Source organism: Vulpes vulpes, chromosome 10, assembly GCF_048418805.1.
Source record: "Vulpes vulpes isolate BD-2025 chromosome 10, VulVul3, whole genome shotgun sequence".
Classification (NCBI taxonomy): domain Eukaryota; kingdom Metazoa; phylum Chordata; class Mammalia; order Carnivora; family Canidae; genus Vulpes; species Vulpes vulpes.
In genome coordinates, this window is record NC_132789.1 from 64,475,691 (window position 1) to 64,500,783 (window position 25,093).

General features: G+C 35.4%; 1 protein-coding gene and 1 non-coding gene across 3 annotated transcripts in view; both read left to right on the forward strand.

Annotated features, from left to right (window-relative positions):
• The window catches only part of LRRIQ1 (leucine rich repeats and IQ motif containing 1), a 219,139-nt gene that overhangs the window by 160,469 nt on the left and 33,577 nt on the right, over positions 1-25,093 (forward strand). For both annotated transcript variants that reach the window (XM_072724514.1, XM_072724515.1), the window contains exon 24: positions 22,882-23,014. In XM_072724514.1, the coding sequence (XP_072580615.1) occupies positions 22,882-23,014 (133 nt within the window). The remainder of the gene's footprint in view (positions 1-22,881; positions 23,015-25,093) is intronic.
• LOC112915094 (U6 spliceosomal RNA) lies at positions 13,028-13,131 on the forward strand. Its single transcript, XR_003233992.1, has one exon. It is a non-coding gene; the product is annotated as a U6 spliceosomal RNA (small nuclear RNA).

Consider the following 25,093-nt stretch of genomic DNA (forward strand, 5'->3'; position numbering starts at 1 on the left):
GGCCTGCTGTGATTTTCAGGTGTTAGCACTTGGGGGAGCTGCTCTGCCCCCTGCCTGGTGCAGGGCTCAGTGGGGGTTGTTTACCCCGTGAGGCCCCAGGAGGAACAACCCCAGTGGCGGGGGCAGCTCTGGGACCCTGGAGTCAGCTCCCGCAGTAGCTCCGGGGCTCTCCGTCTGCAGGGCCTGGAGGCTCCGGGGCGGGGCCGCTGATCTGCTCAGCTCCGGGCAGGAGCGTCCTCGCTGTCCTGGGCCCTCCCGGCCTCTGCCTGTCCCGGGGGAGGCCGGATCCTGGGCTGTGTCCCGGCGCCCTGTGCTCCGGGGCCTTCGCTGGTGGATTCGCGCTCCCGCCCCGCAGCCCCCTCCGCGGAGCCGCCGCCCGAGCCCCTCCGAGCTGCTCTGGTCCCGCCGAGCGCTGCAGCCCTTAGGGAGCTCGGCGCATCTCCCGGGGCGCAGGTCCCTGTCACTGTCCCAGGGAGCCCGAGGGCATCCCCGCCCTCCTGGGTCCTCCTCTAACTCCCTGCGAGCCCCTTTCCGCGGGGAAGGTTGGTGCAGCTCCTGCTCCTCTGGGACGGGGCTCTCCTGTCCTGGGGACACTCGCCCCGGCCTCAGCCCGGCTCCTCGCGGGGCCCCTCCCCCTTGGAGGCCTTTTGTTTCTTTATTTCTTTTTCCCCGTCTTCCTACCTTGATAGAAGCGCGAACTCTTCCAACTGTAGCATTTCAGCTGGTCTCTCTTTAAATCTCAGGCCGAATTCGTAGATTTTCAGGATGATTTGAAGGTTATCTAGGTAATTTGGTGTGGACAGGTGATTTGGGGACCCTACTCTTCCGCCATCCTGCCCCTCCTTCCTCAGTCCATACAAGATTTAAAACTAAATATAAAGTTCCCTGTCTGTGGTAAAAAACAGATAAAGTAGCAAAGTGTGATCATATAGTTTTTATTCTTTCTCTTATTAATGTGACATATTACATTGATTGATTTATGAATATTGAACCATTCTTGCTTCCTGGGAATAAATTCCATTTGATTGTGGCATATAATTTTTTAAATGTATTATTGCATTTGGTTTGTTAATATTTTGTTGAGGATTGTTGCATCTATATTCATAAGAGCTATTGGCCTGTAGTACCCTTTTTTTATTATTGTGTCTTTATTTGGGTTTGGTATCCAGGTGACATAGGCCTCATACAATATGGAGGTTTTCTTTCCTCTTCTATCTTTTGGAATAGTTTGAGAAGAATGGATACTAACTCTACTTTAAATGTTTGGTAGAATTTGACTGTGAGGCCATCTGGTCCTGGATTTTTTGTTGTTGTTTTTGGGAGGTTTTGGTAACTGATTACATTTCATTGCTAGTGATTGGTCTGTTCAAATTTTCTATTTATTTTTGCTTTAGTTTTGGTAGGTTATATGTTTCTAGGAATTTATCCATTTCTTCTAGGTTGTCCAATTTGTTGGCATATAGATTGTTATAATATTTTGTTACAATTGTGTTTGTATTTACGTGGTGTTGGTTGCTATTTTTTTCTTTCATTGGTAATTTTGATTATTTGGGCCCTCTCTCTCTCTCTTTTTTCTTTTTGATGAATCTGACTGGAGGTTGATCAATTTTCATTGGACCAGCTCCTAGTTTCATTGATCTGTTCTATTGGTTTTTTTTTAGTTGCTTTATCATTTATTTCTGCTCTAATATTTATTAAATATTTCCTTTTGCTGAGTAGAGTTTTGTTTTTCTTCTTTTTCTAGTTCTTTTAGGTGTAAAGTTAGGTTAAACTAACTTTTATTTGAGATTTTTCTTGCTGTTTGAGGTAGGTATGGTAGTCTACTCCCATAAGCTTCCCACTTAGAACCACTTTTGCTGCATCTCAAAGATTTTGGACCATTTTGTTTTCATTTTCATGTAATTTTTTAATTTCTTTGATTACTTGGTTGACCTACTCATTGTTTAATAGAATGTTATTTAACCTCTATGTATTTGTACTCTTTATATATGTTTTTCTTGTGTTTAATTTCTAGTTTCATATCATTGTGGTCAGGAAAGATGCACAGTATTACTTCTATTTTTTTTTTTAATTTAACTTGTTTTTGGCCTGATATGTGATCTGTTCTGGAGAATATTCCTTGTGCCCTTGAAAAGAATGTGCATTCTGCTGTTTTAGGATGGAATATTCTGAATATGTCTGTTAAATCCATCTGGTCCTGTGTGTCTTTCAGAGCCACTGTTTCCTTGTTGATTTTTCTATTTGGATGATCTGTCCATTAATGTAAGCGGGGTGTTAAAGTCCTCTAGTATTATTGTACTAGTATAAATTATTTTTTTATGTTTCTATTAACCATCTTTTGTATCTGAGTGCTCCCATGGTGGGTGCATTTATATTTACCCTTGTTATATCCTCTTGTTGGATTGTCCCCTTTATTATTATGTCGTGTCCTTTGGTCTCTTGTTACAGTCTTTGTTGTAAGTCTATTTTGTCCAATATAAGTATTGCTATGCCGGCTTTATTTTGGCATCCATTTGCATGATAAATGTTTTTCCATACCCTCACTTTCAATCAGCAGATGTCTTTCAGTCTAAATTTCTTGTAGGCAGTATATAGATAGGTCGATTTTCCCCCTAATCTGTCACCATATGTCTTTTGATTAGAGCATTTAGTCCATATACATTCAAAATAACTATTGCTAGATATGTGTATGTATTGCCTTTTTTTTTCTTTTTACTTTTTTTGTGGTTGTTTCTATAGATTTTTCTGTTTCGTTTCTTCTCTTGCCCTCTTTCATGGTTTGTTGGGTTTCTCTAGTGACATACTTAGATTCCTTTCTCTTTATTCTTTGCATATCTATTACTGGTTTTTGATTTGTGGTTACCACTAGGTTTGCATATAGCATCTTCTTTCATATAGAAGTAGTCTATATTAAGTTGATGATTGCTTAAGTTTAAACTCATTCTTTATTCTTCTGCCTCACCCATATCTTAGGTACATGATGTCATATTTTGCACCCTTTCATTTTATGAATCCCATGACTAATTTTTTTAAAGATTTTATTTATTCATGAGAGAAGAGAGAGAGACAGAGACAGAGACACAGGCAGAGGGAGAAGCAGGCTCCATGCAGGGAGCCCGATGCGGAATTCGATCCTGGGACTCCAGGATCACACCCTGGGCTGAAGGCAGACACTAAACCGCTGAGCCACCCAGGGATCCCCCCATGACTAATTTTTAAAGAAATATTTTTTTTTACTGCTTCTGTGCTCTTTTTATTTTTACTTTTTATTTTTCATACTCTCACAGTCTTTCTTTCTATTCAGGGTCTCCTTTAATATTTCTTGTTAGGTGTCATGAACTTCTTGTTCTTGTTTGCATAAGAAAATCTTTACCTCTCCTTCTATTCTGAATGATAGACTTGCTGGATAGAATATTCTTGCCTTAGATTTTTTGCTTTCAGCACTTTGAATATATCATGTCACTTTCTTCTGGCCAGCAGTTTCTACTGAAAAATCTACTTATCACCTTCACCTCGTGCGGTTTCCCCTTATATTTAACTGTCTTCTTTTTTCTTGCTGCTTTTACATTTTTTTCTTTATCACTACTTTTTGCCATTTTAATTTCTATGTGTTTTGGTGTGGCCCTCCTTTGGTTGTATTTCTGGGGGATCTCTGTGCCTCCAGGATCCAGATATCTGTTTCCTTTCCCAGATTAGGGAGATTCTCAACTATTATTTCTTCAAAAAAAATTTTCTACTCCCTTATCTCTCTCTTCTGCTGAGATCCCAAAAATTCAGATATTATTATACTTGATGGAGTCATTGAGTTCCCTAAGACTATTCTCAATTTGCATAATATTCTTTCCACTCCTTTGCTCAGCTTTGTTACTTTTCATTACTCTGTCTTCCAGGTCATTAGTTCATTCCTTTGTTTCATCAAGGCTGCTATTTATTTCATCAAGTATATTTTTAATTTCATTTAGCATGCTTTTCATCTCTGGTTCTTTTTTTAAATCTCTATGTTAAGGGATTCACTTATGCCATCCACTCTTCTCTCCAGTCCAATGAGTATCTTTATAATCATTACTTTAAGTTCCCTATTAGGCATACTACTTATATCCATTTTGATTTGGTCTCTGGATGTGGTTTGGTACTGTTCTTTCATTCAAGAGAAGTTTCCCTGTCTTCTCATTTTGTCTGATTTTTTGTGTCTATTTCTGTGTATTAGGAAAGTCAACTACTTCTCTTGCTCTTACTGATAACACCCTTATGAAGAAGAGGTCCTATAGTGCCCTGCACCAGGGCCTGGTGCTGCAGGGAATGTCTCCTTTGTGTGTTGCATGTATTCTTCTGTTGAATCTTGGCCTCTTTTTCCTTTAATCCAGTCACCTACAGTGGCTCATTTTGCCTCTTATGGCCAGCAAGGTATGTGGTCATCTGCCTGTGAAAGATCTGCCCCTGCCACCTCTGGAACTGAGGTCCTGCACAACATTGTGGGTCAGGGTTATGTGGTGTTGACAGGGTTTGCACTGGTCTTCTGAAGGAGAGACCTGCAGCACTGGGACTCAGGAGAGCATGACTGGGAAGGGTGATCTACTTAAGCATAGGGGAAGGCAAGTTAGGTACTGAGTGTTGGAACCATGCCAGTTCTCACAGGTAGCTGTTGTTTATCCTGGAGGGGTTGGGGAGGGATGTTACACCTGCTAGCTCCTTTGTTCCTGGAGGGGTCTCCCTAGGATTCTTGTCTTTTTGGGCCACACTTTGAGATGAGCAACTCACTCTCCCTCCCATCAGCCCCTGGTCTTTTTCAAATGCTGGGTCAACACCGTAACCGCAAGGGCTGTTTGGTTTTTTTTTTTTTTAATATATATAATAAATTTATTTTTTATTGGTGTTCAATTTGCCAACATACAGAATAACACCCAGTGCTCATCCCGTCAAGTGCCCCCCCAGTGCCCGTCACCCATTCACCCCCACCCTCTGCCCTCCTCCCCTTCCACCACCCCTAGTTCGTTTCCCAGAGTTAGGAGTCTTTGTGTTCTGTCTCCTTTTCTGATATTTCCCACACATTTCTTCTCCCTTCCCTTATATTCCCTTTCACTATTATTTATATTTCCCAAATGAATGAGAACATATACTGTTTGTCCTTCTCCGATTGACTTACTTCACTCAGCATAATACCCTCCAGTTCCATCCACATCAAAGCAAATGGTGGGTATTTGTCATTTCTAATAGCTGAGTAATATTCCATTGTATACACAGACCTCATCTTCTTTATCCATTCATCTTTCGTTGGACACCGAGGCTCCTTCCACAGTTTGGCTATTGTGGACATTGCTGCTAGAAACATCGGGGTGCAGGTGTCCCGACGTTTCATTGCATCTGTATCTTTGGGGTAAATCCCCAGCAGTGCAATTGCTGGGTCATAGGGCAGGTCTATTTTTAACTCTTTGAGGAAACTCCACAAAGTTTTCCAGAGTGGCTGCACCAGTTCACATTCCCACCAACAGTGTAAGAGGGTTCCCTTTTCTCTGCATCCTCTCCAACATTTGTGGTTTCCTGCCTTGTTAATTTTCCCCATTCTCACTGGTGTGAGGTGGTATCTCATTGTGGTTTTGATTTGTATTTCCCTGATGGCAACTGATGCAGACCATTTTCTCATGTGCATGTTGGCCATGTCTATGTCTTCCTCTGTGAGATTTCTCTTCATGTCTTTTGCCCAATTCATGATTGGATTCAGGGCTGTTTGTCATGCTGTCTCTTTAAGTGTGGAGGCTCCACTCAGACTGTATTCTCCTAGAACAGAGACAAGCAGATTTTTTTAAATTCAAAGCTTTAAGTCCCATTGGTTTTAAGAACTCTCAAAATTCAGCCCCTCTCACTTTCAAAGGCAAATATTATGGAGATTTGTCTTCCCTGTTTGTTGGCTCCCTGGTGTGAGAGTCTGAGAGCCTGTTTTCCATCTTTCTCCACACCACCAACTCCCTCCCTACTGGGGACATCCAAAGTCTGTTTCGCTCTCACTGTGTCTTCACTCTTCCTTCCTTCTTTGATGTGGCCTCTTCCCTGCCTTTAGTTTTGGAGTTTGTTCTGTCAGTCTTTGGGTGATTTTCTGGGTTTTTACATTGATTATGGGTATTATCTAGTTGTATCCATGGGAGGAGTTGAGTTTAGGGTCCTTCATCTCCTCCATCTTCCCAGCAGATCTCACCACAGACATTTTCATATTGAGAAAAACTGAGTTTGCTACTAGTAGACACTTACTAAAGAAACTTATTTAAAGAGACAGTCCTTTTCACAAGAAAATCCCAGATGAAAGATCCATGTGGCAAGAAGATAGAAAAAAATAAAAAATAGAAAATATGGGATCCCTGGGTGGCGCAGCGGTTTGGCGCCTGCCTTTGGCCCAGGGCGTGATCCTGGAGACCCGGGATCGAATCCCACATCGGGCTCCTGGTGCATGGAGCCTGCTTCTCCCTCCGCCTGTGTCTCTGCCTCTCTCTCTCTCTCTGTGACTATCATAAAATAAATAAATAAATAAATAAAAATAATAAAATTTAAAAAAAATAGAAAATATGTGGTTAAAATCAAGCAAATGGACAGTATGAATAGCAATAATCACATCTAGTGAAATTAAATGTCACAAGTAAAATCAGATAAATATTTATATAATAAGTTAAAATGGAATTAAATTGAGATAAAATATTCTATGATTCTTATATTCCCTAGGAGGAGGAGGAAATTGGTTAATTTTAGATTGTGTTAATCACATGTATTTTGATATCCTGGGTAAAAACTAAAATGAATACATGCAAACAATGTTATCTCCACACTAGAAGGAAAAAAAAAAACAGAACAATAAAAAAAAGAAGCACTCAATCCAAAACAAAGCCAAGAAAGTAAAGAAAAAACTAGTGTGTATTGGATTGCCTGGGTATCTCAGTCAGTTAAGTATCCAAATCTTGATTTTGGCTCAGGTCATGATCTCAGGGTCATGAGATTGAGCCCCTCATCGGGCTCTACTCTGGCCATGGAGCCTGATTAATATTCCCTCTCTCTCCTTCTGCCCTTCCCCCACCTCTCTCCCTAAAAAAAAAGAAAAGAAAGAAAGAAAGAAAGAAAGAAAGAAAGAGACAGAAAGAAAGAAAAGAAAAGAAAAGAAAAAAAAGAATGAAAGAAAAGATCATAGTGTATCCAGGCAAATAGAAAGCACAAAATATACACATTCAAATCATATATATATATATACATATATATATATATATGTGTGTGTGTATTGTGTGTATACAAATTCAAATATACTGGTACTTATATTACATGTAAATAGTTAAATAACAGATAAAAATTCTAGATTTTTTTTAATTCAAGGGCCAGACTTAAATTCTAAAGGTGCAATACGTTTGAAAGCAAAAAGATAGGAAAAATAGTTCAGATACCAGAAAGCTGGCATCCTCATATTAATGTAAGAAAAAGCAGGCTTTAGGAGGAAATTAAAGCATTACTAAACTATGAGAAATTAAAAATATATATTTTTGAACTTAATGGAACTTTTGAATTCAATGAAAATGAAATGAAAACACTATTTATAAAATGTGTGAAATGCAGAAAAATATGTGTTTAGAGGGAAATTTATAGCCAAAGTGCATGTATTATAAAGAAAGAAAGATGTAAAATCAGTCATCTAAGTTTCTACCTTAGTAAACTTGAAAAAGTAGAGTAAATTAAATCAAAAGTTAGCAAAAGAAAAAAAAAGAATTAAGGAAGAAATTAAATCTATTCAATAAAATTGAGTCAAAAAGTAATCCCCTTCTAAAATGGAAAATGCCAGGCCCAAAAGGTGGATTCTATCAAACATTTGAGAAATAAGTTATACAAATTCTCTATAATCTCTTTTGAAGGATAGAAGCAGAAGGAATATTTTCTAATTCATTCTGTAAGGCCAGAATTAACCTAATGCTAAAGAAAGACAAAGACTATACAAGAAAAGAAAACTACAGACTTTTAATAACATGATACAGAAAATACTCAATAAAATATTAGCAAATCAAATCCAACAATTTACAAAGAGAATTATACACATTATATTACATAATGAACAACTGGGATTTATCCCATGTATGTAAAGCTGATTAAACATTCAAAAATCATGGGGCACATCAGTAGCTTAATCAGTTAAGCATCTGCCTTTGGCTCAGGTCATGATCCTGAGGTCCTGAGATTGAGCCCCACATTGGGCTCCCTGCTCATCAGAGAGTTCATTTCTCTCTTTGCCCTTCCTCCTTCCCCTGCTCCTGCTCTCTCACTCTCACTCGCTCTCTCAAATAAATAAAAAATCTTTTAAAGAAGTCAAAAATTAGTGTGTCCATCACATCAACAGGTTAGAAAAGTCAACTCACATGATATCTATTGAAGAAAAAAAGCATTTCACAAAACCCACCATTCATGATAAAAATTCAATAAACCAGGAATAGAGGGGAACTTCTTTGATAAAGAATTTCTACAACAACCCTACAGTTAACATCATTGTAAATGGTAAGAAGTCCAAAGCTTTCCCACTAAGATAAGGTACAAAACAGGGAATTGCCTCTGACCACTTTTTTTCAACCTTGTACTGGAAATCCTAATGATATAATATACAAGAAAAGGAAATAAAAGGCATACAGAATAGAAAGATATGATTTTTTTTGGTTTTCAGATTATATGATTATCTATATAGAAAATTTGAAAGAACCAACAAGAAAACTTCTGAAACTAAAGTAATTATAGCAAAGTTTCAGGATGTAGGGTTAATATACAAGATCAGATCTTTTTTCTATATATTAGTAATGAACAAGTAAAATTTGAAGTTAAAAACGCAAAACCATTTACATTGCCACCCCCAAATTAAATGCTTAGGTATAAATCTAACAAAATATGTATAAGATCTATAAGAGAAAAGCTACTACAAAACTTTCATGAAATAAAGAATGCAATAAATTTATAAATATTCTACGTTCATGGATAGAAAAATGCAATATTGGCAAGATTTCAGTGCTTCTTAATTTGATCTATAGATTAAATGAAATCCCAGCAAGTCATTTTGTGGATATTAACAAACTGATTCTAAAATTTATATAAAGAGGCAAAATACCCATGATAGCCAACACAATATTGAAGGAAAAGGACAAATTTAGAGGACTGACAATTCTTCAAGATTTACTATAAGCCTACAGTAACCAAAACAGTGTGGTATTGGCAAGAGAATAAACAAACAGGTTGATGGAACGGAATATAGACAGCCCAGAAATAGACCCACACAAATATGGTCAACTGATCCTTGACAAAGGAGAGAAGATAATATAACAGAGCAAAGACTATCTTTTCAATAAATGGTGCTAGAACAAGTGGACCGACACATATTTGAGGAAAAATGAATATAGACACAGACAGTATACAACTCACAAAAAAAATTTTTTTTTAATGATAGTCACACAGAGAGACAGAGAGAGAGAGAGAGGCAGAGAGAGAGAGAGAGAGAGAGAGAGAGGCAGAGACATAGGCAGAGGGAGAAGCAGGCTCCATGCACCGGGAGCCTGACGTGGGATTCGATCCCGGGTCTCCAGGTTCTCGCCCTGGGCCAAAGGCAGGCGCCAAACTGCTGCACCACCCAGGGATCCCCAACTCACAAAATTTAATTCAAAATGGATCACAAAGCTAAATGTAAAATGCAAAATCCTAAGACTCAACTATAACATAGAAGGAAATCTAGATCTAGGTGACCTTGGGCATAGCTATGACTTTTTAGACACAACACCAGTGGCACAATGCATGAAAGAAATAATTGGTAAGTTGAACCTCAATAAACTTAAAAATTTGTGTTCTGCTGAAGACAACGTAAAGAGAATGAGAAGACAACTCATAGATTGTAACAAATGTACCACTGTGGTGGGGAGTGGAAGTATGCCAATAATGGGAGAGACTTTAAAAATGTAAAGGAAGAGAGTATGTAGAGAAATCTCTATATCTTCAAGTTTTGTTTTAAACCTAAAAATGCTCTAAAAATGGAATGTTATTATTTTTCAAGTAATATAAGACAAAGATTAAGGAAGTACCAAAGAGAAGTCAAAAATTCCAAATTATATTGAGAACTTTATTATATTTTTCTTAGTAATTTATAGGACAGGCACTCAAAAACTCAATAAAGACATGGTTCGATAAATCAATTTAATAACATTTGCTTAAAGGACACATATAGAACAATGACCAGGGTATGCACATGACCTTCAAGCACACATAAGACATTTCCAAAACTTTAACTTATCCTAGTCTTAAATCAGATTTCAAAAACTACTTGAGGATTGAAGTCATGTGCAGTAGGTTTTCTGAACATAATGCTAATAAACTATAAATGAATGATAAATGAAGATAACTAGATAATCTTTATTTTCTTGGAAATTAGGAAACATCTGAAAAATTCGTGAGTCAAAAATCATAAATATTTTTAAAAACAACTGAGTAATAAAACTATGATTGTATATAAAAGAAATAGCTAATGAAAAATGTTAAAGTAAAACAATTCATCAATAAAGATAAGTTTTTGAAGGAAACTTTTTGGATTCCTGGCAAGTCTGATTATGAAAACCAAAGAGAAAGCACGAATAACCAGTATCAGAAATTAAAATGAGGCAGGATGACAAAATATACAGACTAAAACTGTATATAGTAAGAGAATATTGTGAAAAACCCTCTGGAAGTACATTTGAAAATTTAGATGATCATTTCCTAGAAAAATATGATACCAAAACTAACCTTAACTTTCATCTTAAACCTAACATTAGAGGCAAGAAACAAAGAAGGAAAAAAAAATTAGACCTGTGACAGTTTTTTTTTTTTAATTTTAATTTTGTTAGTTAATATACAGTGTGATATTGGTTTCTGGGGTAAAATTCAGTGAATCATCACTTACGTACAACACTCAGTGCTCATCACAAGTGCCGCCTTTAATATCCATTTCCCACCCACCTCAGTTTGTTCTCTGTCACTGAGACTCACTTATGGCTTCTTTCCCTCTCTCCCAAATGTCCATTTTCTGATGAATGGATATAGATGTGAAAGTATTTTTAAATCATGTACCAAAGAGTGTGTCTACAAAAAATGTGCAAGACTTTATCAGGGAAATTGTAAAACACTATCAAGAATGTTAAAGAAAAACTATAAATAAATTTATGAATTGAAAGACTAAATTTCAAGGATTTAAATTGTTCCAAAATTAGCAGTGGATACTATGAAATCTCAATGAAACAAGAGGTGTTTCTGGGCACTGACAAGCAGAATCTAAAATCTGTATAGAAAATCAAAATCTGCAAGTAGCCAGAAGACACTCAACAAGGATGAATAAATTGGGAGAACTTGTCAAATGCCATAATCTATTATTAATAAACATATTATAGAGCTGACACAAATGAGACAGTGAATATATTGTGGTGTGGTATGGTATTGAATGGTATGGATGGAATGGGATGGATGAGATGAGATAGGATGGGATGGTTAGTAATTCTAAGATCAGATAAGGTAGGTAAAGTAAAATAGTATAGAAAACGACAACTGATGGAGGCCCATGCATATATGCTTAATTGATAATTGTAAGACAGTATTCTAAATCAGTGGGAAATTGGTAGACTTTCAATAAATCTTACTTAAACCATTATCTATACTTAAAAAAATTATTATATTCACATTAAAGACCTAAATGTAAGAAGCAAAAGCATAACACGGAAGACAATGTGAAAGAATATAACATTGGATATGAAATTATTTCTTTAAAAGTACTGGTCATCTTGATATATATATTTCCATTAAAATTAAGAATATATCTAAATCCAAAAATGTCATAATAGTAGTGAAATAATAATCCACAGAGATGGAGAAGGTATTTGCCAAACATATAACCAACAAAGTTCTCATATCCAGGATATATAAATAATTCCTTAAAGTCAAATAGCCTAATAGGCAAAATAAACAAGAAGCTTTAACATATTTTTCACAAAAGAAGAAATCCACATAATTTGTGAACATATAAAAAGAGGTCTAATCTATTTTATAGCAGTGAAATACAAATTAAATCTGCAAAGTAAAAAAAAAAAACCCTAACAAAACTGTTAGAAAATAAATAGCCAATAAGACTTATATTTTGCTGATTGAAATACAATCTGGTACAACCATTTGGAAAGCACTTTTACATGTGGTGGGCTTGAAGATACACATTTCATATGATCCTTCAATTACATTCCTAAATGCTTGCCCTACGGGAACTTGTACAAGGATAGTCAGAGTTGTGTTTTTCTTAATAGTCCAAAGTTGGAAACAGCCCATGTGTCCAACAACAATGGAATGGATAAACTGTAATACATCATACAGTAGAATATAGTATGGTGTTGGAAAGTAATGAACTGCATCTATACACAGCAACATAGATGAATCTCACAAACAATATTGAACAAATGAACAAAAAAGAATACCTACAGGGGATCCCTGGGTGGCTCAGCAGTTTAGTACCTGCCTTCGGCCCAGGGTATGATCCTGGAGTCCCAGGATCAAGTCCCACATCAGGCTCCCTGCATGGAGCCTGCTTCTCCCTCTTCCCGTGTCTCTGCCTCTCTCTTTTTCTCTCTCTCTGTCTCTCTGTCTCTCATGAATAAATAAATTTAAAAATCTTAAAAGAAAAGAATACCTTCAGAATTGTAGCAAGCAAAGCTTGCTTAATATATTGGTAGTAAAAATTATAAAGGAAACCAAGAAAGTCATAAACTTTAGCATAGTGGTTATCCCTAAAAGAAGAGGCTTTGGAGCAGGACTTCTCATATACAAGCAGTGTTCTATTTTTTTTAATGATCAGAGGTCACATGGAATATATATTTATATTCTTATTTATATAATTTTAAACAATTTATGCATAAATTATGTAACATATAATCTTATAAATCTAGAAATTGTAAATGCCTGCTATATGCAACATTTTGTATACATTGTATATTTCACAACAAAATAAAAATGATAAAAAGAGCTTTTAGTGCTCACCTGGCAAAACATATACTAAAATTGAAACATATAGAGAAAATTAGCATGGCCTTGAACAAGGATGACATGCAAATTCATAAAGTGTTCCATATATTTCTTTCCTTTCTAATGTTGATGAATGACAAAATTGTCTCTGATAAGCAAAGTGACTTGACCAATTAAAGTCCCATCCAGTTTCAAACCCCGTCCCTTACTTCCCCTCCAAAAAAAAAAAAGCTTCCCCAAATCATGTATATAATTAGTTTAAAGCCAAAATTAATTTTGTGGGGAAGACTGGTAATGCCTGTCTTCACTTTTTTCCTCACTAGAGTATAAGTAGTTCAATAATACTTTTACCTATCTTTTCAATTAAAAGTGGAATCAATGAATGGAGGCCCTGATTCACTTACAAATGAACTTCTGCTACATAAGATTAAAATCTTTCTAAACAAAATATAATGAAAAAGTCTGCATTAATAAAGTATACACTTAGAAAACTCTAAAATCTTCAATCTATAGGAATACTCATTTAAATGATTACCCATGGAAAACAATAAGTTTGGGACCAGGTTTATTGATCTCTAATATGTTTGTCAAATTATGAAAGAAGATCACCTGGGTGGCACAGTCTGTTAAGCAAAGACTCTTGATTTCAGCTCAGGTCATGATCTCAGGTTGTGAAATCAAGCCTGGAGTTGGGCTCCATGCTGGGTGTGGAGCCGGCTTGAGTCTCCCTCTTCCTCTGCCCTTCCCACCCTCCTAAAAAAACTGTGAAAGAAAATTATTTATGCTTACTATTGGTTTTATAACACAAACAAAATTTAAAATATATTCAGTATTTTATGTGATACCAGCCGGGTCTGTGACAGAAGTATATCTGTATTGATCAGGTAGAGAAATCATCAGAGGCAGAAAATTAATAGTCAATAGGAAATGTATTATGAATGTATAAACGTGTGATAAGTATTGTTGTCTTGTTGCTATAAAAACAATGATTGCAATGATACCAAAAATGCTTAATTGGATCCATCAAGCCTCTATCATTAGTGTATCAATATAATACCACTTACTAACTTCTTTTGAAATAAAATTAATAAAGGAAATCACCTGTATACTTGGCCCTCAATTAATAAATATACATAAATGAGTAGAATTAGAGATGTCTTTTTACCAGAGCAAAAGCTTTTAAATATAGCAAGAACCTGAAGTCCAACTACACAAACAAACAAACAAAACACAGGTGGCAGTAATACTTATATGGGCACTATGATCATGTTATTTTGAAAGCCAACCTACTTACATCATCAGCCTCTCCATTCTATTGGGTGGGCCCTAGTTTGGATGACCTACTATATTAACACTCCCTGAGGGAGTCTAGATTGGATAGGGGAATATTTTCCAAGAGTAATTAAATTGAGAGAGTGAAACAGGAGAGAATCATGTCAATGGACCCTCCTTCATGGTTATTACTGAGCAATTGCTAAAAATTATTTGAAATAACTTGAAATCAATTAGGACTCTGTATCCTTGTTATCTTTTGGAAATTAACTTTTCTTTATTAAAGACACACAGAAATCCTCATATATTATGAAATAAAATACATTTTTAAAAATACCTGTTATAGATTTAGAATTCTTTGAACGAAGACTTCCTGGACTCTCCCAGAAAATTGTTCTGTCTAGTTTTGTGGTTACTCTTGGGATCTTTCCAGTGACCCCCTGGAACCTTGATCTTGGCCTGTGTTTAGAGATTCCTACAGATAGTCTCACCTCCAGAATAGCTAAGTCTTGGTCCAAGGCAACTGAGATAGCATTAAGGCTATGCATAATAGAGCTCATTTAATTTTAAAAATAGCAAAATGGCTATACTTATTAAATCCTTACTATAGGGGCGCCTGGGTGACTCAGTGGTTGAGCATCTGCCTTAGGTTCAGGTTGTGATCCCGGGGTTGGATCGAGTCCAGTATCAGGCTCCCCACAAGGAGCCTGCTTCTCCCTCTGTCTATGTCTCTGCCTTTCGCTGTCTCTCATGAATAAATAAAATCTTTTAAAAAATTCTTACTATATGTTAGGCATTATATGTGTTCTGGGGTTTGGAATTATTCTAGACATTTTAAGAGAAAAAAAACGAGGTAGAGAGAAGATAGATAATTTGCCCAAAATTACACAGTTAGTAAGTTAAAAAAAGCCAACTAATTACGTGCAAGATAGATCCTAAACAGATAGATGACTAAGGTGTAGACTCTCCTATATAGACTGAATTAATTTATCCTATAATTAATTTCTCATATGTCACAATTCCAGGGGCTTTTCTAGTGAAAAAATTAAGTAGTGTGTCAGAGTGATTGGAAATGTAGAAAACAATCTTAGACAATGGCTACTGGGTAGTTCTAAAAATAATATCCTATTAACACTTATTATTATTTAGGAAAAAGTAAATCTACCAATGCCTTGACTGTGAAGGATCAGTATTACTGATATTTCCCTTACCTCAGGTTCTAATACAGCTTGGCATAGCACTTTACTGATCCTGTCACTTAAAACTTTTATATTGTGTTTATCATGGATTTTTGCATGAACTTTTATTTTAAAATATTACATTCAAATATTATTCGCCTGATTCCTGAGATTTTTGTCACCCCTTAAATTTTGTGTAAATTTTGTAAAGTATTTCATTTCCCCACTTCACTTAACCCTAGTCCTGGCCCTAGTTAATAGCAAACTTGGAGACACATTATACATTAATATGACTAATACACATGACAATATGACTTTAACAACCTGCAATTTTCTTGACTTAACGTGGTTCTCACAGAAGAAACTAAAGAACCACACTTTATGTAGTGTTTGTACTCCACTATAAGGTTATTGAGGAGATTAAATTCAACTGACCAATACAAATGGCAAAACATATCATTTCGGGTAGAATTATATATATGAGTTGAATACAAAAGACTTTTCCTTTGCTTTCCTAAAGGTCATTCGTCTACTTTATGTACCACCCAACCCCCAAACAGACAGATTTTGAAAATTAATTTAAATGTCAGAAACTACCAAGTATTTTTCATTCTAGTACTTTTTTTTTTAGCTTCCCTCCCATAAAATATAGTGAAATATGTAAAGGAGTGATCAGTACTGCAGTTAGCCTTTGACCCTTACATACAGCTTTGGCTCTATTCCCAAAATTTCTGTTTTTAACGTTTGGCAACAACAATCCTTTATTCATGAAGTCATTTTCCTTAGTGATCAATTACATATATATTTAAATATATTTTAAAAGAATAGGAATGTTGCTTGTCACACACAAATGGATCTTAGAGTTACTGGTTTCATGCCAATGCTGTCTACTTTACAACAACAGATTGGATTGGTTAAGGAAGAAGCCATAAACACCCTATCAACAAGTATTTATACAGATGTTAATGAATTTAAAATTCTGTTAGTATAACATTTATGCCAAACTCCAATTTTATTTGTGCTTTATTTGTGAAGTATGATGCAATAATTCCTTTAATAAACATGTACAGACCACTTATACTTTAAAATGGAAACATATTTTTAGCGTTTCTAGCATGAGATATGTAGAATCAGCCATTTATCAACGTTACCAAAAATATTTCCATTGCACATAGTATTTTGCTCATCATGCAACTATGTCCTCCAAAAGCTTTTGGTAAAGAGATGAACTCATTTCTATCCATGAAACCAAGAATACGTTTTTATTATATTACTAAGAAAGGCCATTAAGGGAAAAGAAAATAGTCATGGGAAAGTTGCCATATGTATTTAAAATATAAATAATTAGCTTTTTGTGTGTGTCCCAAATGATAATTGAATCTTAATCTCCCTCTGCGTAGGATATTTATGCTATACTGAAAATTTAGAAAACATTTATTTGAAGCATATGGGTTTAATGAACACTTATTTTGTTTTTCATGAAGAAAAGAATATTTCCATTAATTTCAAAAAAGACTGCATTTCTTTCAGTGAACTTCTTAAAGCTGAACTGCTTTCCTCTAGGATTTCATACACTGTGGACATTTTATAAAGTAGCCTTATATGATGGAGTAGTTTTCTATTTTGTTTTTTAATTTGCCTTCTTTGGTTGTCAATTTTTATCCCAAATTAGTTATGACTTTCAGAGGTGAAGTTTCTATCATAATGATTAAGTTGATTATGTAAAGGAATGTAGTATCCTCCACAATGCATAGGTTTGTCTACATACTGAAAATCTAAATTCCAGCTCTACATTTGTCAGGGCACTGACAGATCATTAAGCAACTATGACAATTATTCCATTATTTCACAAAATTATTAAGCACCATCCTACTGTGCAATCCTTAAAGAGATTATATATAGTAGGCAAAACTGACACATGAATAAAGTAAAATGTAATAAATGCTAATATGGACTGTCTATAGGAACCTTTGGAAGACATCACCAACTTAATTTGAATAAGGAATGCAGTGTTGAAAGATCAAGGACTTACCTCAAAGAATGTAATCTCTAAACTGAGACCTGAAGACATGAAGCAAAAAAAAAATAAAAATAAAAATAAAAAAATAAAAACATTGGCAAAGTAAGTAATCTGAAGCATAGGTCTACAGCCAAAAAAGACCGTTCTGAGTAATTCTGACATATTTGAATGACTGAGGCAAGAATCTAATGGATGTGTCAGAAGGTATATGCATGGCTTGTATGCCATGCAAAGGAAAAGAAAAAAAAAAAAAACATTATCCAAAGGCACTGATGAACCATGAGTTTAACCTATGAAGCAGTGCAATTGAATTTGTATTTCAACAAGGCCATTTGCAGTATGGAGATATGTACACAGGAGCAAGACCAAAGGGAAAAGAAAAGAAAGGAAAAGAAAAAAAGACCAGTGAGAGGGGTCTTACAGTAATTCAGAAGAAATGATGGTAGCATGAAATAAAATAGCAACAACAAAAATCCAGGAAATTTGAGATTGAAAAGAATTTAGGATGCAAAATTTGCAGTTGTAGAATAAGGATGAATGCTGGTTCAGTAGAAGACTCTAGTTTCTGTCTTATACATTGACAAAGGTAGTATCACTATGGGACCTTAGGAAAAGTAAGATAATACAGGAGTTCAGCTTTTTTACATACTCAGTTTAAATTATCTGTAGGGTGTCTTAAGTGGCAAAGCTTTGGGTGGATACATGTTTCAAAAGGAGATAATGAAAGTGATTGAAGAACTTGAATGAATATCCTATACAGGAAAGAGTGAATCGGGCCAGGATTGAACCCCAGAGAAGAATCCTGAGATTAGAAGGGATGTCAAGGAAAGAGGAGCCCTTGAAGGAGATTGGGGTTTAGGCAAAAGGTCAGAGAAAAAACAAGGAGAGTAACGAAACAAAATCTAAAGGAAATAAGACTTTTAAGAGGGGAGGAAGGCACAACAGTGTATAATATTATAGAGGAGTCAATAAGATAATAATTTCAAAAAGTTCCAACGATTTTGCAATGTTAGTGATCTTGGTGTGAACAGTTCCAGTGAAATGGTGTCAAGAAGTATCTTGCAGTGAGCTGAAACATGAATTGTAATAAATCAACAAGGACTGGTCTTTATCTATTATTTCAAGAAGTGTATCTGATTACAGAAGGAGAGAAAAGAGCAGCTAGAGGGGAAGGTAAGAGCCATTTTTGACAGATGCTGGAAATATGGAAGAAAAGAAAATATTGATGGATACAAGATCCTGGATTATATGAAAGGGTTGGGATCCAGAGCAGAGTTCAAGACACTGTGCTTAGGAGAAGGGGTGCCTCTTCCACTGTGATAGGTCAGAAAGATACCTTTGGACTTACATCACCACATACAAGCCTACTCACTCCTGCTCAAAATGGAGCCTGAAGTGAAATGGGTAGTGGGGATAGAAAGGAGGAGCCAGTTATTAGTGAGATACCCAGCAGGTAGACTAGATCTATCTTCTGATTAGATGTGGGTACTTTAAGGCGTGAGTAGTCAAGGTTGATTCAACATCCTGCAGAAAAGGGACAAAAGAAATGGCTTCTGTAGTTGAATTCAGTGGAGAGGTCAATTAAGATGAAATAAATATGTTTGTTAGTTCTTAGTAACATCCATTTCAATTTGACAAAATCAGATTGCAATAAATTAAGGTGGGAATGGAAAATGAAGAAATAGAAACAAGGAATAGAATTCTCTTAAAAGAATTTTGTTAACCAACATCTTTAAAGTGAAAGGGAAGGTATTAAAAGACTATAGAATTTGTCCCTGAAAACTTGTATCTTATTTTATATGAATTTATTGAATTGGGAGACATGAACCTAAAAATTATGAGGGGAAAATGACCTGTAGTTTAAAAGATATTTAACAAATAAATTGGTATGCTGAGAAAGTTGCTCCTTTGGAAAGTACACTAGAAACTAAAATCAAACAATAGCCAAGAGAAAATATTTGCACCAGTGATAACAGATAAAGAATTACAAATGACCATTTAAAAGCAGAAAGGGAAATACTAGGATCCAGCAGAACTGGGGAGAACAAGAAAGTATTTTACACTATTTGATTTATAATTAATTAGTAATTGTGGAATAACATTCAATCTTACTAGCAGTAAAGATGTATAAATTAAGACCATATTAGACAATATTTTTGTCATATTATCAAGAACTTTAAAATATTTTATATCCCAGTGTTGACCAAGGACTCAGTGAAATGAGTAATCTCATATAGTCTGTGGTAAATTGATGAAAGCTATTACAGCTATTTGACAATATAGAGCTCCTCAAAATATTCATAGTTTTAAAGATGTTATCTTTATTTTTTTTTTAATTTTTTTTATTTATTTATGATAGTCACAGAGAGAGAGAGAGAGAGGCAGAGACACAGGCTGAGGAAGAAGCAGGCTCCATGCACCGGGAGCCTGATGTGGGATTCGATCCCGGGTCTCCAGGATCGCGCCCTGGGCCAAAGGCAGGCGCCAAACCGTTGCGCCACCCAGGGATCCCAGATGTTATCTTTAATTCCACCTGAAAAACAAATCAATTAAATAGATCATTAGAAACTTATCATGCAACAAGTTGGTACATCATAGTGTATAACCCCTAAAATTATGTTTAGGATGAGATTTCCATTACCTAGAATGCATTTGTTATAATACAGAAATGTCGGATGTATGGAATACATACAATTTTATGTAAACAAAAAAATCTATTAAAAAAAGAACTATGAGGAAATGCCTTAAAAATATTCCAGTGGTTATCTTTGTATAGTGGAACTTTCATGGATTTTTTTTTTACTTTTTACTTTTTTGTATTTTCTAAATTATCTATAATAAGAATGTATTCCTTTATAATAAAAAAAAAGTTTAACAATTTGTTTAAATAAAATTACTCACATTTGTGTTTCGAGGGAAAGGAACATGTGCAGACAGCAGTAACTAGGGGACAGCAGGAATCAAAGGAAAGACCTTTTTTTCTTAGGTTATGATATATAAATTCATGAAGCAAGACCCAGAAAAATATGAAAGGATAGCAAGCAAAGCATTTTGAGTTCTGCAGGCAGAAAGATGCCTCTTCTACAACTGAAAGGTTTTACTCGACAGCCTAACTAATGACAAGGGTCCATTAAATAATTCAAATCACCATTATTCTTCCTATGTGAGATGCTAAAAACAGAACTTCCTCTGTGAGTGTAAAAGGGTTAACATTTTTTTCTTCTCAATGACAGGAGTGATCTCGAAATGGTTTAGCCAACACAGAATCAATTTCTTCAGTATGTAAATTACAGTATCTTCAAGTACATCCAGCCAACTTCACCAGTATGCTTGTTGTTTATTACACTGAGCACACGCCAATCTACCAATCTATGCCTTAGGGTTAAAATAGTTAACATGAACTGGACCCTTACAGTGAAATCTCTCGTCTTTACTCAGGAATTCTTAGCTGAACTCTGATGTAAAACCACTTAAGGTTTATGGAGTGCTATTGTAGAGCTGAGGAAAACTTTCCAAAATGAGTACTTTAACAAGTGACTATTGGAATGATCTGTCATTATTTTTAAAAAGAGAAAGACACAGATAATTTTTATTTTTAGCTAAAAGTATAATTACAAAAGGATCACAAAGGGTTCTCTACATATCAAGAGTAGATAAGATTCTAGCTATGGGCTCAGTTGATTATCGATGGTCACTGAGTCCTCACTAGTTTCTGTCACTGCATTTGTGGGTGCAACATCTGGTCTGGTCAACCAAGAAAAGCTGATAAAAGGCTGGGACTCTGCCAGAGAAAAGATTTAATGCTGTGCAGTAACTGGAAGTGGCAATTCCAAAGGTTCCCTTTTTTTAAGTCTTTCTTCTAGTTTCTGTATACTCTACAGCCACTTAGGATTCCGTGGTCAGTCCTCGCATGTGAAGCAATTGTTCCTCCAAATATATCTGCTATTTGGAGGGGTCGGCTTAAGCTCAGGGTGCAAGGGCTGGGGCTGTTTTAGAAACACAACGTGGCATGAGAAGTGACAGCAAGTTAACTTTGCCAAGTTAACATGGAGTCTAGGGAAATAAACATCCTGCTTTTTAGCTTTCCTAAGAACTGGCTACAATGTCTCTTTGAACTAAAGTCATTTCACTAATTTCAGCAGCAGTTTTTAAGGGAAAAGTTGTGCATGGTAAATGTATCATGCCCAACATGTGCAGAATGACAAATGCTAACCATGTCTGTATATGTATGATTGTGTGTAGTACATGCACCAAGTGTTCAAAGTAGGCCTTGCACCATGCTTCATTTGTTTTCCAAACAACTTGCAAATATAAGGTGACGTTTCTGTGCACAAAGATCTATAGTGAAAGAATAAATTAATATTTTAAACATTAGGTTTTAAATTGTAGGATTCTCGTTAGTTGGATTATCATGAGTTAGTTTTCAAGAGGTACCTTTCTCCAGGGTACTGTCAATCAATCCAACAAAGCCAGTAAGTCCCTAAACCTGATAATGGTTCCACAAAAGATTTAGTCCATGGAAGAAGGCTTGAAAACAGCAGGTCTTTGGTGTAATTCTGAAATGCATGGCATTGTCATAGTAGTAACATATATTTTTTTTTAAATTTATAAAAATGCGTAAATTTAAATATAGGGTTGAATTTTTATTATGCAAATGTATACATTTTACATTTAAATATAAGAGTTGGATTTTTAATTTTCTTTTTTCCTTTTTTTTTTTTTTTACTCATATTTGTTACTTGTATTCTTCCCTTGTATTTCTCCTCTTGCGTATTCCCCATATCCATTTATATTGGTAGGCTTCCCCACCTCCTTTTTTGAAATAGCTACTATGGCATGAGCCACAAGTTCCCTAAACCTTATATAATTTTATTCCTAGCTTAAAATACTTAATTAGCTTACACAAACCAAGCTTGGTTTCATATACAGAATTAAGACTATGTTTCAAATATCCTTAATATAATTTATGAATTCTATTGTATAAGATTAGTGTAAGAACAGCTGGACTTTAAAATAAGCCTGAACAGGGGATCCCTGGATGGCTCAGCAACCGCTGAGCAAATGAGAGGCAGAAACACAGGCAGAGGAAGAAGCAGACTCCATGCAGGGAGCCCGATGTGGGACTCGATTCCAGGACTCCAGGATCACGCCCTGGGCTGAATGCAGGAGCTCAACCGCTGAGCCACCCAGGGATCCCCCACATTGAAACTTTTTTTATTTTTCAAAATAGATGAGTTTGAAACACAAGCAGAAAAATTACTTAATCTATAAGTGACTGACTTTTTTCTTACAGACATTTAAGCTTCCATGAATTAGTCTTTTTTTCTTTCTTTTGATAAAATTGTTTGCCTAGCCTTTTGATCTCCTTAAGTAACCCATATTTTTCCCCAGGTAAGGAAGAAGAACTTACCTACAAGGATGCCACTACAAATGAAAAATTAGAAAGGAGTAAAGAATACACATACCAATGGCTTCACACACAGGTTGGGATTCGTGAAACAACTAATTCCAGAGATATGAAATGGTGAGGTCATTTCCTTTAAATTAGATTTTTGCATTGTAAACACATCTTGAAAAGTGAAACCTAGGTTCATTGTGCTAAAACAAACATGACTTTATAGCTAAAGGCCAATACACCCGTTGCCAGGTTATAAAAGGCCTCTTCTATAGAATAGATGTAATCACTCTTTATATTTTTCACCCTAAAGTGTTTGAGAATTCTGTTTCTGTAATGCTTACTACCAACAGATGAACCACAGAAATGATTCTTCTTTATAAAGTAAAATGCATGGTATCCATTAACTGTTTATAAATATCATATGTATTGATGGTTATATTATATTTTGTATCATGTCTATCATTAACATTTGCCAGTTAAAATTATAATTCAACACTGGTACTGCCATTTTACCAGTCATATATTAATAATTTCCAATGATGTCTCCATGCTTCAGTTTCCTCTCCTTTATAGTGAAATGATAATATCTTATCTATCTATCTTACAAGATGGAGGTGAGCTCACAAGTTTGAGGATATTAAATATTTATATCCTTTAGTAACAAACAAGGCAGCTCGAATCTAATAGGTAATCAATTAATTTTTGTTACACTAATGTATGTATTAGTTTTCCATGTCCACCATAACAAAATACCATAGATTAAACAGTGGAGATTTATTTTCTCACAGTTCTGGAGACTATAAGCTCAAGATCAAGGAGTCAGCAAGTTTGGTTTCTTTGGAGGAGTGTCTTCATGGTTTGCAAATAGCCACCTTCTCCTGTGCCCTCACACAATCATCCTTCCATCTCTGTTGCCTATTTTTTAATCTCCTGTCCTTATAAGGACACTGGTCATCTTGGATTAGAGCCTACCCATATGACCTCATTTTACTTTAATTACCTCTTTCAAGGCTTTATTTCAAATACATCACATTATGTGGTATTGAGAGTTAGAACATAAACATTATCAATTCCGATGAAACAAATTCAGCCCATAGCAATGTGATAAAAAGCATATATATGCATAACTATTGAACCAAAGTTTTAGGGAAATGGAAGTCCAAAGACAATAATATTTTTGATATAAATTTTTGAGACTCGTTTTAGCTGCATATGTCCACAAAATAATTTTTAAAATGCTGTTATAAACACTAAATATATAAATCAATATTGAATCTAAATGTAGGTAATGCTTGGGAATGTTTTAAATGTCTAACAAATAAAATCCTGTAATTATAAGGGTTAAGACAATTTACAAGCCAGTTAAGATATGTAAAATATGAAATTTTTTATGATATAAATAAATGTACACTTTCCTATGTGGTCAATTCTACCCATGTAATTTCTTTAAAAATATGGAAAAGGAAGTGAAGACTGAAAGTGAAATTGAAACAACACTTTATAATTTGGATTATTTTGTCCTTTTTCATTGTGAGCAAAGAAAGTAGGAATAAAGCAGTCAACATTTGAGAACTTTTTTAATTTTACTAAGTATTCGAATTAATACAAGCACAAATTTCTTTTATGTTTGTATGAGTCAATTTAGTGTAATTCATCAAATGACATCCTTAGAACTATAAACAAATATAATATAACCATAGTTTACCATCTATCTTAACCAAATATAAAAGGTCTTGCTCAGGGATTTAAAAGCATTAGGATAGATAACGTGAAAAATATAAGCAAATTGTTTCAGGATGTATTTTAGATATACCTAAAACTTTAACAATATCCCTTAAACTTAAATAAGTTGGATTTAAACATATGATGCAACAGGCAATTGTTCATGTACTTTCTCTTCTGAAAATACATAAAAGAGTAAGTGGCGATGTTTTAAGAAAACGTATTTTCAAGAACAGATGAAAAGCTAAATGTCAATGTTCTAGTTTTAAACAGAAATTAATGGTGAGCATTAGTATAATGTTTGGCACACTATAGGTATTTTAAAATAGGGAGCTTTGCTTTGGGGACCCCTGGGTGGCTCAGGGCTTGGGCATCTGCCTTTGGCTCAGGGCGTGATCCCAGTTCTGGGATCGGGATCGAGTCCCCGCATCAGGCTCCGTTTGGGGAGCCTGCTTCTCCCTCTGCCTATGTTTCCGCCTCTCT